The sequence below is a fragment of the Oryctolagus cuniculus genome, chromosome 10 (assembly GCF_051225735.1).
Source record: "Oryctolagus cuniculus isolate XC-2025 breed Fujian yellow rabbit chromosome 10, ASM5122573v1, whole genome shotgun sequence".
Lineage (NCBI taxonomy): Eukaryota > Metazoa > Chordata > Mammalia > Lagomorpha > Leporidae > Oryctolagus > Oryctolagus cuniculus.
In genome coordinates, this window is record NC_142876.1 from 42,076,574 (window position 1) to 42,089,623 (window position 13,050).

The 13,050-nt window shown below is 37.2% G+C and overlaps 1 protein-coding gene across 6 annotated transcripts in view; it reads right to left on the reverse strand.

Annotated features, from left to right (window-relative positions):
- Positions 1-13,050, reverse strand: part of GALNT1 (polypeptide N-acetylgalactosaminyltransferase 1) — a 150,302-nt gene that overhangs the window by 12,587 nt on the left and 124,665 nt on the right. For 5 of the 6 annotated variants that reach the window (XM_051851988.2, XM_051851985.3, XM_051851987.3 and 2 more), the window contains one exon: positions 9,431-11,641. The exons of the other annotated variant lie outside the window; for it this stretch is intronic. In XM_051851988.2, coding sequence (XP_051707948.1) covers positions 11,495-11,641 — 147 coding nt within the window. In that variant the 3' untranslated portion in view covers positions 9,431-11,494. Of the gene's footprint in view, positions 1-9,430; positions 11,642-13,050 lie in introns of those variants that run through there. 6 annotated transcript variants of the gene reach the window in all.

A 13,050-nucleotide genomic window follows, 5' to 3' on the forward strand; every position in this document is an offset into this window, starting at 1 on the left:
TGTGTGTCTTTATTTATTTAATGTTTGTAATTTCGATGTAGAGATCTTTTACCTCCTTGGTTAAATTTATTCCAATGTATTTAAATTTTTTGGTAGGTATTATGAATGAAAGTGATCTTTTAAGTTTTTCTCAAGTTCTTTAAAAGTTTGATAAAATTAATTAGTGAAGCCATCCAGTCCTGGGTTTTTGATTTTGGGGAGGGTCTTTTTTACTGATTCAGTCTCCATCTTGGTTATTGGCTAATTTAGGTTTTCTATGTCTTTGTGACTCAATTTTGGTAAATTGTGTGTGTCCAGAAATGTATCTATTTCTTCTAGATTTTCTAAAATTTTTTGGCATATAGCTGTTTGTGGTAATTCCTGATTATTCTTTTTTAATTTCTGTGGTATCTATTATAACATCTCCTTTTTCATTTCTGATTTTATTAGCTTGGATCTCCCCCCTCCCCACTCCACACCGGCTTTTGGTTAACCTGGCCATTGGCTTGTCAATTTTGGTTATTTTTCCAAAAACAGCTCTTTTATTTCACTGAAAATTTTCATAGAATTTCATCCATGTTTTGTTTTTTATTTCAATTTTGTTTCTTCTCTAATTTTTATTATTTATTGCTCCCTACTGAGTTTGGTTTGTTGTTTTTCTAGGTCCTTAAGATGCTTTGTGTGATCATTTATTTGATCCTTTATAATCTGATGCCTTTATAATTACTTGGTGTAGGCACTGAGTGTTATAAACTTTCTTCTTAACACTAGTTTTGCTATATCCCATACGTTTTAATATGTTGTGTTGTCATTCATTTCTAGGATTTTTTTAATTTCCTTTTGATTTCTTCTGACTCACTGTTCATTTAGTAGTAGGTTAAGTCTCCATGTGTTTGCATATTTTCTAGAGTTTCTTATGTTGTTAATTTCCAGCTTCATTCCATTGTGGTCAGAAAACATACGTGATACAGTTTCAATTTTTTTTTTTTAATTTGTTGAGACTTGTTTTTTAGCCTAGCATATCCTAGATTGTTCCATGCACTGATGAAAAGAGTGTGTATCCTGGCAACTATGAGATGAAATGCTCTCTAGATATCAATTAGATCCATTTGGTCAACAGTGTAGATTAGCTCTGATGTTTCTTTGTGGGCTTTTTGTCTATTTGATCTGTTCATTGATGAAGTGGGATGTTGAAGTCCACAGTATTATTGTTTTTCACTCTATGTCTCCCTTTAAATCCTTTAACATTTATTTTAAATAGCCAGGTGCCCTAGCTTTGGTTGCATATACATTTACTATAACATCTTCCTGTTGAATTGATATCTTAATCATTAGATAATGCCCTTCTTTGTCTTCTTATTAAGTCTTTGTCTTAAATTCTATTTTGGGTGATATTAGGATAGCTACTCCTATTCGTTTGATTTTCATTTGCATGGAATATCTTTTTTCATGCTTTCACTTTCAGTCTGTGTATATTTTGTTGGTGAGGTGTGATTCTTGTAAGCAGTAAATACCTGGGTCTATCTTTTAACTGGAAAATTTAGGCCATTTACATTCAAGGTTATTATTGATAAATAATGACTTGGTCCTGTAATTTTTCCTAAATATTCCTAATATTTGTCTTGGATCTCCTTTGTACTTCTACTAGGAGGTTTTCTGCCTTTGCATTCCTTCATGACGCTCATTATATTTCTCTGAGTATAACACATTGTTAAGTACCATTTATAAGGCTGGCTGGGTGGTGAAAAATTCTTCCAATTTCAATTTGTTTTTGAAGGTCTTTATTTCACCTTCATTTATAAATGAGGGCTTTGCAAGGTATAGTATTCTAGTTGACAATTTTTTTTTTCTTTTAGGACTTAGACTATGTCTCTCCATTCTCTCCTAGCCTGTAGGGTTTCTGATGTGAACTCTGCTATCAATCTAATTGAAGTTTTTTTTTTTTTTTTTAACATAATCTGGATTTCTCTTTTATATATTTTAGGATATTTCCTTAATGTTTTTATTTTTTGAAAGTTTAATGTGTCATGATAATGATCTTTTCTGATCATGTCTATTAAAAGTTCTATGCACTTCCTATTCCTGGATGTCCGTAACTTTCTCCAAATTAGGGAACTTTTTTCTTATAATTTCACTGCATAAGTCTTCTAAGTCTTTGTTTTTCTGTACCTTCAGAAACACCTAAGACATATATATTTGGTCATCTGATGGCATCCCATAGATCTTGAACACTGTTTTCAGTTTTTCTTTCCTCCTCTTCCTTCTCCTTTTCCTTCTTCTCCTTCTCCCCCTCTTCCAGCTCCTTCCCCTTCCTTCTTTTGTCTTTCTGAGAAATTTCCAAAGATCTGTTTTCTAGCTATCATATTCTTTCTCCTGCCACACTGAGTCAGTTGTTAAGGCTTTCCAATGCATTTTTTTTTAAATATTGAATTCTTCATTTCTAATATTTGTTTGATTTTTCTTTAATATCTCTATCTCTTGGCAGAATTCTCATCCATGTCATGCAGTTTCTTTAACTCATGTATTTGCTTCTCTGTGTTTCTGAGTAATCTTGTGATCATTCCTTTGAGTTCCTTTTCAGGCACTTCATCAATCTACTCATCTGTGAAGTAGTGTTGTGTTCCTTTTGGGGAGTCATATTGTCTAACTTGTTCATATTTCTTGTACTTCCACATTTGTTTTTGTGCATCAGAGGAAACACTTGTTATCTCCTCTGAAGGCTTTGTTCTTTAAAATGTGCCTCTATAGTTCAGTGGAATGCTTCCTTCTTCAGTAGAGATCCAGAGATGCATGCTGGGTGTGACCAGGGAGCTCCACCCAGAGCTCAGAGGTGGGATAAGAGTCCGGAGTAACACCCAGCTTAGGTGTGGCAGGTCTGTATCATCAGCAGTCGGGAGGGTATGATCACAGTGGCTGGTGTGTTTACAACACTTGCCCCTCTCTGCCAAGGTGAACCAACTGCCCAGAGTGAGCTCTGGAGTTTGTTTTTGGGTTCTATATTATCTACTATAATTCTCAATGTTGGATAGACTGATTTATCTCATTCATCTTTTCTCAAAAGTATTTAAATTACTTCTTGTTTCTTTGCCTTTCTATGTAAATTGAAGCATAATCTAATCTATATCTACACAAAAAAAACTTCCTGGGATTTTTATAGAAATTTAATTAGACCTGTACAGTCTACCCTTTGTAGCTGCAAGGTCCACATCCATGGGATCGACAAAGTGCAGATCGAAAATATTTGAAAAAAAAAATGCTGTTTATACAGAACATGTATGGACTTTTCTCTTGTTATTATTCCCTAAACAATAGTCTAACAATTACTTATATGAATTTATGTTAGGTATTAAAAGTATTCTAGAGATGACAAACTATACAGGAGGGTTTGCACATGTTACATGCAAATACCGTAATATATTATGTTATAAGACTTGAGCATCTGTGGATTTTGGTGTCTAAGAGTGGGGGGTGTCCTGGAACTAATCTGCAGATATTGAGAGATGGCATACATCAACTAGGCCAAACCTGACACCTTGACTGTGTTTCCAATCTATGAGCATGGTATGTCTGTACATTTACATTTCAGATCTTTGATTTCTTTCATCAGCATTGTGTGGTTTCATCTTGAAGTCCTGTGCATGTATGTTTTGATAGGTTTTATTGGATTTTTGGGTTAAATTTATAAATATTTTGTTTTTTAAAGATTTATTTATTTGAAAGGCAGAGTTACAGAGAGACACACAGAGGGAGGTCTTCCATGTGCTGGTTCCCTCCCAAAATACTTGCACTGAATGGGGCTGGGCCAGATTGAAGTCAAGGAAACTGGAACTCCATCTGGTTCTCCCATGTAGGTTCTGGGGTCCTAGGACTTAGGCCACCTTCCACTGCTTTCCCACTACTGGATCAGAGGTGGAGCAGCTGGGATTCAAACCAGAGCCTGTATGGGATGCTGGCTCACAGGTTGTGGCTTAACCCACTGCACCACAACACCAACCCCAATATATTTTGTTTAGAAGACTGATGTAGCACATCCTTTAATATTATTATTGGCCATCTCTATCTTCTTTTATTTTTGACAGGCAGAGTGGACAGTGAGAGAGACAGAGTTGGTTCACCCCACAATGGCCACTCTGGTGGCACGCTGCAGCCAGTGCACAGCGCCAATCTGAGGCCAGGAGCCAGGTGCTTCCTTCTGGTCTCCCATGTGGGTGCAGGGCCCAAGCACTTGGGCCACCCTCCACTGCACTCCATGGCAACAGCAGAGAGCTGGACTGGAAGAGGAGCAACCGGGACTAGAACCTGAGTTGCCGGCGCCGCAGGCGGAGGATTAGCCTAGTGAGCCGCAGCGCCGGCTCATCTCTGTCTTCTTTGGTGAAATGTCTGTTCAAATAGACATTGCTCATTGAAAAAAAAAGAGTTATCTTTTGTTGCATTGTACAGATTTTTTTTATGTATTAGGGACACAAGTTCATTACCAGATATAGATATATATATTCTCTAAGATAGTGCTGACTGGGGAAAGTTAGGTTCAGCTGTGTGAGTCAACTGAGACACAGAGAGAAATGAAACCAAAATTCATGATTCGGACAACTTTTATTACTCATATCGTCTGCAGAGGTGAGGGTACCCATGAGAGGCATCAGGAAGTCTAGAGGCAATGAAGAGCTCAACCAGTGGGAAGAATGGGGAGAGAACCTATAGAGCTGTGCCTTTATTAAGGCTCCATAGGGGTTTTCCTTTAGGCTTTCCCTAGGAGGTTTGTGGACTGGCTCGTTTAAAGAAAACACACTGGAAGGGGATTTGTGTGATTTTGACTATCAGATTGCATTAAAGTCAGCAGCTGTGGGATATGTTAAATTTTGGGACAGATAAGGAGCAAGTGGATTAAATTACACACAACCTCACAGAGTTTTAACTAGGGCAAAGGTGATGGGTGTGTTTCAAATTTGTCATATCTGAAAATGGGTGCCAGGACAGCACTTAAACACATTAAAAAAAAAAAAAAGATTTACTTATTTATTTGAAAGGTGGAGTTACAGAGAAGCAGAGGCAGAGAGAGAAGAGAGATCTTCCATCCACTGGTTCACTCCCCAAATGGCTGCTAAGGCTGGAGCTGGGCCAAACCAAAGCTAAGGGCCTGAAACTTTCTCTAGGCCTCCCTAGAGGTGGGTGCAGGGGTGCAGGGGCCCAAGGACTTGGGCCACCCTCCACTGCTTTCCCAGGTTGTAGCAGAGAACTGGATTGGAATTGGAGCAGCTGGGTCTGCAACTGGTGCCCATGTGGGATGCCAGCCAATGCAGATGGCAACTTTACACTCTATGCTGCAGCGCTGCCCCTAAACACATTTATGACAATCAGTTAATACTGTTTTCTTATTCATGGATATGTGATATTTATTTACGTCTTTAATTTCTGTCACTGATGTATTTTAGTTTTCATTATGTCTAGTACTTTATTCCTAATTTTTCAAAATTTTCCTTTTGTTAAAAAATGTCAGTCTAAATGTGAGTGTTGCTAACTCTCCTTTTTTCTTTTTAAAGATTTATTTATCTTAAAGTCAGAGTGTGTGTTGGGGAGAGAGGGAGAATCTTTTATCCACTGGTTCACACCACAATAGCCAGGTCTGGGCCAGGCCAAGGCCAGGAGCTTCATCTGGGTCTCCCTTGTGGGTGGCAGGGGTCCAACCACTTGGGCCATCTTTGGGTGCTTTTCCAGGCCATTCATTAGCAGGTAGTTGGATCAGAAGTGGAGCATCCAGGACATGAACCTGCACCCATATGGGATGCTAGCATTGCAGGCAATGCCTTTACCCACTATGCAAAAACACTGGCCCCAACATTCAGTGATTCTTCTTCTTTTGATAATGACTCCAAATCCAAATTTGTAATGTGGGAGCCTGGATTGATGCTTTATTTTTTCTCCCCAAGACTAATGTTTTATTTGAGCCATTCTCTGCTGACTTCCCAGGCATATCAGTAGGAAGAGGCATTAGGAGCAGAGTAGCCAGGATCCAAACTGGCTTAATTCCCTGTGCCACAACACTGGCCCCAGTAGGTGGTGTAAATCTTAAGAATGGCTTTACTTTCATGATCTGAAGGCTTCATGAAGGCATTAAATTCCTCATTTTTTTCTCTAAAGATTTATTTTATTTATTTGGAAGGCAGAATTACAGAGAGAGGTAGAGACAGAGAGGGAAAGGTCCTTCCATCCACTGGTTCACTCCCCAGGTGGCCGCAACGTCAGAGCTGAGCCGATTCAATGCCAGGAGCCAGAAGCTTCTTCCAGGTCTTTCACGTGTTGCAGTGGCCTAACCACTTAGGCCATCTTCTACTGCTTTCTCAGGCCAGGGCAGAGCTGGATTGGAATAGGAGCAGCCGGGACTCAAACTGGAACCTGTACGGGATGCTAGAGCTTCAGGCTGGGGCTTTAACCCACTGTACCACAGAATTGGCCCCTAAATTTCTCATCTTTGTAAGAGGTTCTGTGCATGGGGATGGCATCATCATTACCTCATCTCACTCTGTTAAAGAAGGGGCAGTATCAGATTAAAAATTTTTTTAAAAAAAGATTCACGTGGAAGGCAAACTTAGTAAAGGAGAAACTATCTTCCATCCATTGATTGACTCCACAAATGGTCACAATAGCTGGGCTGGGTCAGGTGAAATCCAGGAGTCTGGAACTCCACCTGGGTCTCCTATGTAGATGGTAGGGACCCCAGTACTTGGGCCATCTTTTGCTGCCATCCTAGGTGCATTAGCATGGAAAGAGCTGGACTGGAAGTGGAGCAGCTGGGACTTGAACTGGAACTCACTTGGGATGCCAGTATCACAAGTGGCAGCTTAACTCACAGCACCACAACTCTGGCCTGAGTCAGATGGTTTGCTTTACAGGCAGGTTTCCTCACTTAGGCTTCCACAGACAACTCCACTGAATATTCCAAGCAGATCTTGAGTTGAATTCCAAAATTTTGATCAGATCCAAGTTCTGAACTCCTGTTCTCAAAACTGCCACATTATATTTTGTTCTTAAAAGAGGGAAGGCTGTCATATCTAATAGTTGCTACTGTGGTTCAAGTTTCTTTACCACTTTTCAGAAATTTTCTTAACCTTTATGGATTTTTCATATTTTCTCATGAGCTCAGCATTCCACTTAAAAGTATTTCTTGTTAAATTTATGTAGCCTTTCTGTTTTGCAGCAGTAAACTTCTTAGAAAACCTTGATGCCAGCAGGACCAATAATTTCATCATTTTCTATAGTGTTTTACTGAGATATAATTTGCTTACAGCAACATAAAATCCCAAGTATTCAGCTCAATAAATTTTTCAATAAATTTGGAAATACAAGTTACGTCTGCATGTGTTACCACTACCCAAATTAAGACATGGAACCGTCCTATCATTCCAGGGAATTTTTCCATGTTCTGTCTCAGTCTATACTCACTCCTGGTGGTAACTGTCCCACACCGGTTCTACCAGTTCTTCAGATTCACATAAATAGAATGCTTCTAGTTTTCCTTGTTTAAGAGTTTTTTAGGTTTATCCCTACTGTTTAATCAAAAATTTTCTTTAATAGCAAGTCAATATCCAATCTCTCAACATTAACATTATTTGATTATCCATTAAGTTGCTGATGCATATTTGGCAGTTACAGTTTGGAAGTACTACACATAAAACTGCTAGGAATATTCTTCTATGAATCTTATTATGAGAATATATCCTGATTTCTCTTGGGCATATCGCTAGAAGTGAAATCACTGAGACACTGAATGTGCATATGGTTACCTTTCTAAGAAGCTGAGTACCTGTTTCTCAAGGAGACTCTACCATCTTACACTTCCATCAGTTGCTCCAGTCTCACAGCTAGGCAGGTGTTTCCCTGTAATTTCACTTTGCATTCCCTGATGACTAACGTTGAACACCTTTTCTATGCTAATTGTATATTGTTAGGTTCTGTGAAGTGTGCATTCAAGTCACTCATTTTTATATTGGATTGCTATGCAATGGTTTTTAAAAATTCTTTGCTTTTCTCTTAGGCTATGGCTTGCCCGCTCACTTTAAGAGCACCTTTGTTGAGAAGTCCCTAACTTGGATGAGATTCATAAGCATTTTGGTGTTAATAGCTTTTGTGTCTTAAGATATCTTCACATAACCTAAGGCTGTTGAGATTCTACACTTTCCTCTCTAAGATTTATTGTTCTGCTCTTCACATTTAGATTTATAATCCACTTTGAATAGTGTATGTAATGAAGAGCAGGTATCAATATTCAGTTTTTTTCTCATAAAGGTATTATTAAAATCCCCCCTCCTTTTTAAATTTTTACTAACTTGTTTGATGATTTTTGTTATAAAGCAAATAACCACATATATATGGGATCTATTTCTGTATGCTCTACTCTACTGAACTATTTATTTTAAATTTAGTGCTGCACTTTTTTAATTGCTGTAGTTTTTACAGGAAGTCTTAAAATTGATGAAATGTAGTCTTTCAATTTTATTTTTTTCTTCAACATTATCTTGGCTATTTTGGGTCTGCTGCATTTTTGTATTTGACAATTTCTACAATACAGCTTCATGGAACCTTAATTTCATTAAATCAATAGTATGCTGCTATCTTAACATTATTCAGTCTTTCAACTCATAAACACAGTATATTTATCGTCATGTTCTGTGCTTTTTCTCAGCACTGTTTTGCAGTTTTCAGGGTAGAAGTCTTGAACAGCTTTCTTCCTAGATGCTTGATTTCTTTAATGCTATTATAAATATTTTAAATTTTAATTTGAAGTGTTTGATACTAATGCACAGATTTGCAAAACTGAGTTTTATATATTTGTCTCATATCCTGCCAAATTACTAGTTCTGTTAAATTTATCAAGGAAATGCTTAGAAATCACCAAGTAACCAGATGGAAGAAATGTCACATAACTGGAAACAGATCTATATTTTCCAATGGTAGAAAAAGTAATTCTTTGTGTACAAACTCTCATAGTTATCACCTCAGAAACACTACCTTCTGAATTTCTTTGTTTTTTGGAAGAATATGTAACTATAGAGTTAAATTTGCTCCTTGTGCATTTCTTGGAAGATGAAGAGAGCAAAGGAACCTCTGTTTTTCAGCTAAATGTAGAAAAGAAAATGAGGACATGGCTTCCATGGTGCTCTCCATTTGCAGAACAGTGAACAAAATACTCTTTCTCAAGAATGCCAAATGAGGACAGGGAAACACAATAAAATATATTGGGATTGGGGTGGGTGAATATATTTATGAGATGCAAATTATCCTGAATAGTCACATTAGTAATTCTTCACTAATTCCACCTTCTTATCCTTTGCTTTTTCGTTCATTCTTCCCAATTTGACTTACAGTACAGTAGTCAGCAGCTGCCTAATCTACAAATAACTTTCATGAACAGGGATTCATTTTAACTTCAAATAAAACCAATGTAAGGCACAACTATTTAGGAATATTTTATATTTTCAAAGTATTTAGGAATTCTTTAATTAGAAAAATAAAGGCAATGGGATTATCTATTAGGTTCTAAAAGTACCCATGAATTAAGTCACTCACATTCCCCACTTAAAAAAACAAAACAAAACCTTAAATCACATTGCTGTTGAGCTTTCTTACAGTAAAGAGTAAGACCAAACTATGCTGGAGTACAAAAACCTGCAATTCTGAGCATGAAAATAATTTATTGATTAGACATCTGATTTATTCAAGCATTAGGCCTACTGAAGATAGAATTCACACACAGCTCATGGAATAAGAAAAAATTCCACCCAGCACCCACCTACTTCATTTCAAAGTTGCTAGGGACACGGTTTACGCATTCTGTCCTAGAGCGTTACCCTGAAGCATCCATATGTGCTTGATGTTGACTAACTTGAATAGGATAGGAGCAAATTTGTGTACTCTCAGCCTGGCAAGTATCATTGGTGATGTGACTTTCAGAAACATTCTTAGACACAAGAAATAGCACTGCCTGCAGTGAAGTCTTTGATAATCAAAGAAACAAATACCATTAAATAGAATCTTACAAATGGAAGAAAAATATATGCAGTTTTACCAATGGATTGCTTTACATATCATGAAAAAAGTGAGATTTTCTATGAGATTAAAAATTAACTTTTAATTGATACTCAGGTATTTTTGTGGTACTAAAATCAGGGAAAAATCAATTTTACATAAATGGAATTTAGGGAAAAAATGCAGGACTAGCTATATGGAATAATAGCTGCACTTCTTCTGCTAACTCATTAAAAAATGCCAATTGAACATTATCAGGAAAATTTTATTTTAAAAAAGCAGATCGACATTACAATTGAAGAATCTGATCTAAATATGCACTTGACAATGAAGTACATTTGAGTATGGAGTGGAAAAGGTTTTCCAAAAAAACTCATCAAATATATTATCTCCTAATACCCAAATTATGTATCGCTTCTGTAGGCCTTTGTTAAGTGGAATCATAAAGAACTTAACACTTATTGCTGTGAAAACAAATCTGTAGTACAGTAGTATGAAACTTGGGTATTAAGTATAATCTGTTGAATCAAGCTAAGAAGTTGAAAATGTTAAGAAATTTCCATGTGTGTATGTGCATGTGCATGAGTGTGTGTGTGTGTGTGTGTGTGTGTAAGCCAGCTGACCCAAGAGCAACTGAGAGACCTAATTTGTTTGGCTGAGACTAGATATTATGTTAAATCTTCATTTTTTAGAAGGCAATTAAAAATTACAATTCCAACAGCCCACAAACCAAATAAAAAAACACTGTAGAAAGAAATTAAAACTATATTCAAAGAGCTATTTTTTTAAGCTCAATTTCAGCACCCCAAGGAAAATAAAAGCATCCATGACTATCACAGATGAAAACAAAATGAATGTCATTATAATCAGTTATTTTTCCCCACTGAGGTATAAAATCTATATAGAAATTTGATACTATACTATAACAAATTGTACTTCTCATAGTTCTGTTTTAATTTCCTTTAAACCCTGTTTAATATAGTTTTTTTATTGTTGTAAAAATGTTTTCATGATTCTGAATCCGGTTCCAGTTCATTTTCATTTATTTTTATATCAATATTTAATATACTGGCTACCAGTTCTAATCAGGAAAAAAAATCTTGGAAATCTCTTCAATGTGACAGCACGGTCAGTAGAAATTACTGTTGTGCAAGCAAACCATAAAAGGTGTAGCTCTCCGGAAAGCATTTTGTTGCCTGTTTCACTGTCTGAATATTTACCATGACTCTTGATGAAAGATTCTTTCACCCTTGTAAACATCAGTGTGCACAGTCTCACTACTATGCAGTTTCACGTCCTTGGACAGGAAGGCTGGTTCACAGCTAGTGAAAAGCTAGAAGAGTCTAAGTTTTAATGGCTGGTAAACCTTACATCCTGCAGAAGAGGAAAGCACTTTTCCTTTTTTTTTTTTTTTGCTACTTGAAGAGTGTGGCAGAAATGTATGCTGAGGTAGCCCAGTCTCATTATTTTTTCTTTTTTTGTAAATTTGGTCTCAGAATATTTCTGGAAGTGTGACGTTTCGAAGAAGCCACTGCTGTGACCGGCTTCCACTGCAGTCTCTAATGCTGGGCACCTGGCTATCCTCTTCGGTGGCTTTGTCCAGGCACTGATTACTGTTCACATGCCGTAAGGTTAACTTCTGAAAGTGACAAACAAAAATAAAAACCAATCATTTTTGATGATTATTGAATTCTTGGTGGAAACAGTGTTTTTTGGAAACAAATTATTTAGAAAATAGTGGAAAAAAGGTATATAATCAAAGAGAGTCTTCAGAGCAGTGAAGGGAAGGAGAAAGGTCATGGGGTTCAATGGGAGTACACTGAACTTGGCAGTAAGATGACCCAAATTCTAAGTACCAATTCTGGTATAAGCTCTGTAACACTATGAGAAATTTCACTTTTTTGTGCTTCAATTCCTTAAAAAAAAAAAGGGGGGGGGGGAGCAGATCAGTGGTTCCTAATTTAGGATCCTCAACCTATTTTCAAAGAGCTATTTCAAAATCATTTCATTTCCCTGTAATAAGGTTGCTCAAATTTTTAGAAACTCAGGTCCTTCTGAAGATTCAAAATCTTTTTTTTTTTTTTTTTTTTTGACAGGCAGAGTTAGACAGTGAGAGAGACAGATAGACAGAAAGGTCTTCCTTTTTCCGTTGATTCACCCCACAAATGGTAGCCGGCACATTGCACTGATCCGAAGCCAGGAGCCAGGTGCTTCCTCCTGGTCTCCCAAGTGGGTGCAGGGCCCAAGGACCTGGGCCATCCTCCACTGCACTCCCAGGCCACAGCAGAGAGCTGGACTGGAAGAGGAGTGACCGGGACTAGAACCCGGGGTGCCAGCGCCGCAGGCAGAGGATTAGCCTACTGAACCACGGCAGCAGCCAGTTCATTATTTTTAAAAACCAAGTATCATTTACATAATTGTTCAAACAGGCCCGTATTAAGGTACTTCATTTTAAATTATGTATGGATGTAGTTTTTTAGACTGCAATAATTCAAGAGAAATTTCACTATGTATCTTCCACTGAGCCCCAGACTGAGAATACTGGGATGCTTGCGCTTTAGTGAGACAGTCTTATGTCTATTTCCACACCAAATCCAGAGGCTATCCTTGTGACTACACTGGTGTAGTGCAGAAGGAAGGAATCTGGAGTCAGACAGACTGGGTTCATATTCTGGATAACCTGGGATTTTTCTTCTTAAAAATGAATAATACCACGTTACATATTTTAGCATTTTTCTAAGGTGTAAAGAAAATAAAGCTAAAGTACAAATGAATAGCTGGTAGATATACTTATATACAAGTATCTGCCTATGAACTTATTTACATTCTAGATTTGCTCCATTTCAAAAGGGCAGGACAGCTGAGAGTTAACATACAATTTCAGTGATCTAATGATTCTAATAATGTACTCTGATCAGGTCAAGCTCTCCAAGGCAGTTGTAGGAATATGCACTAAGTGTTATGTTTATTAACATTCTTATCTGGTTCTTTTAAGTTTTAATATATAATTCTTTTCTCTGGAATATTTTCATGAAATGTTTTTTTGTA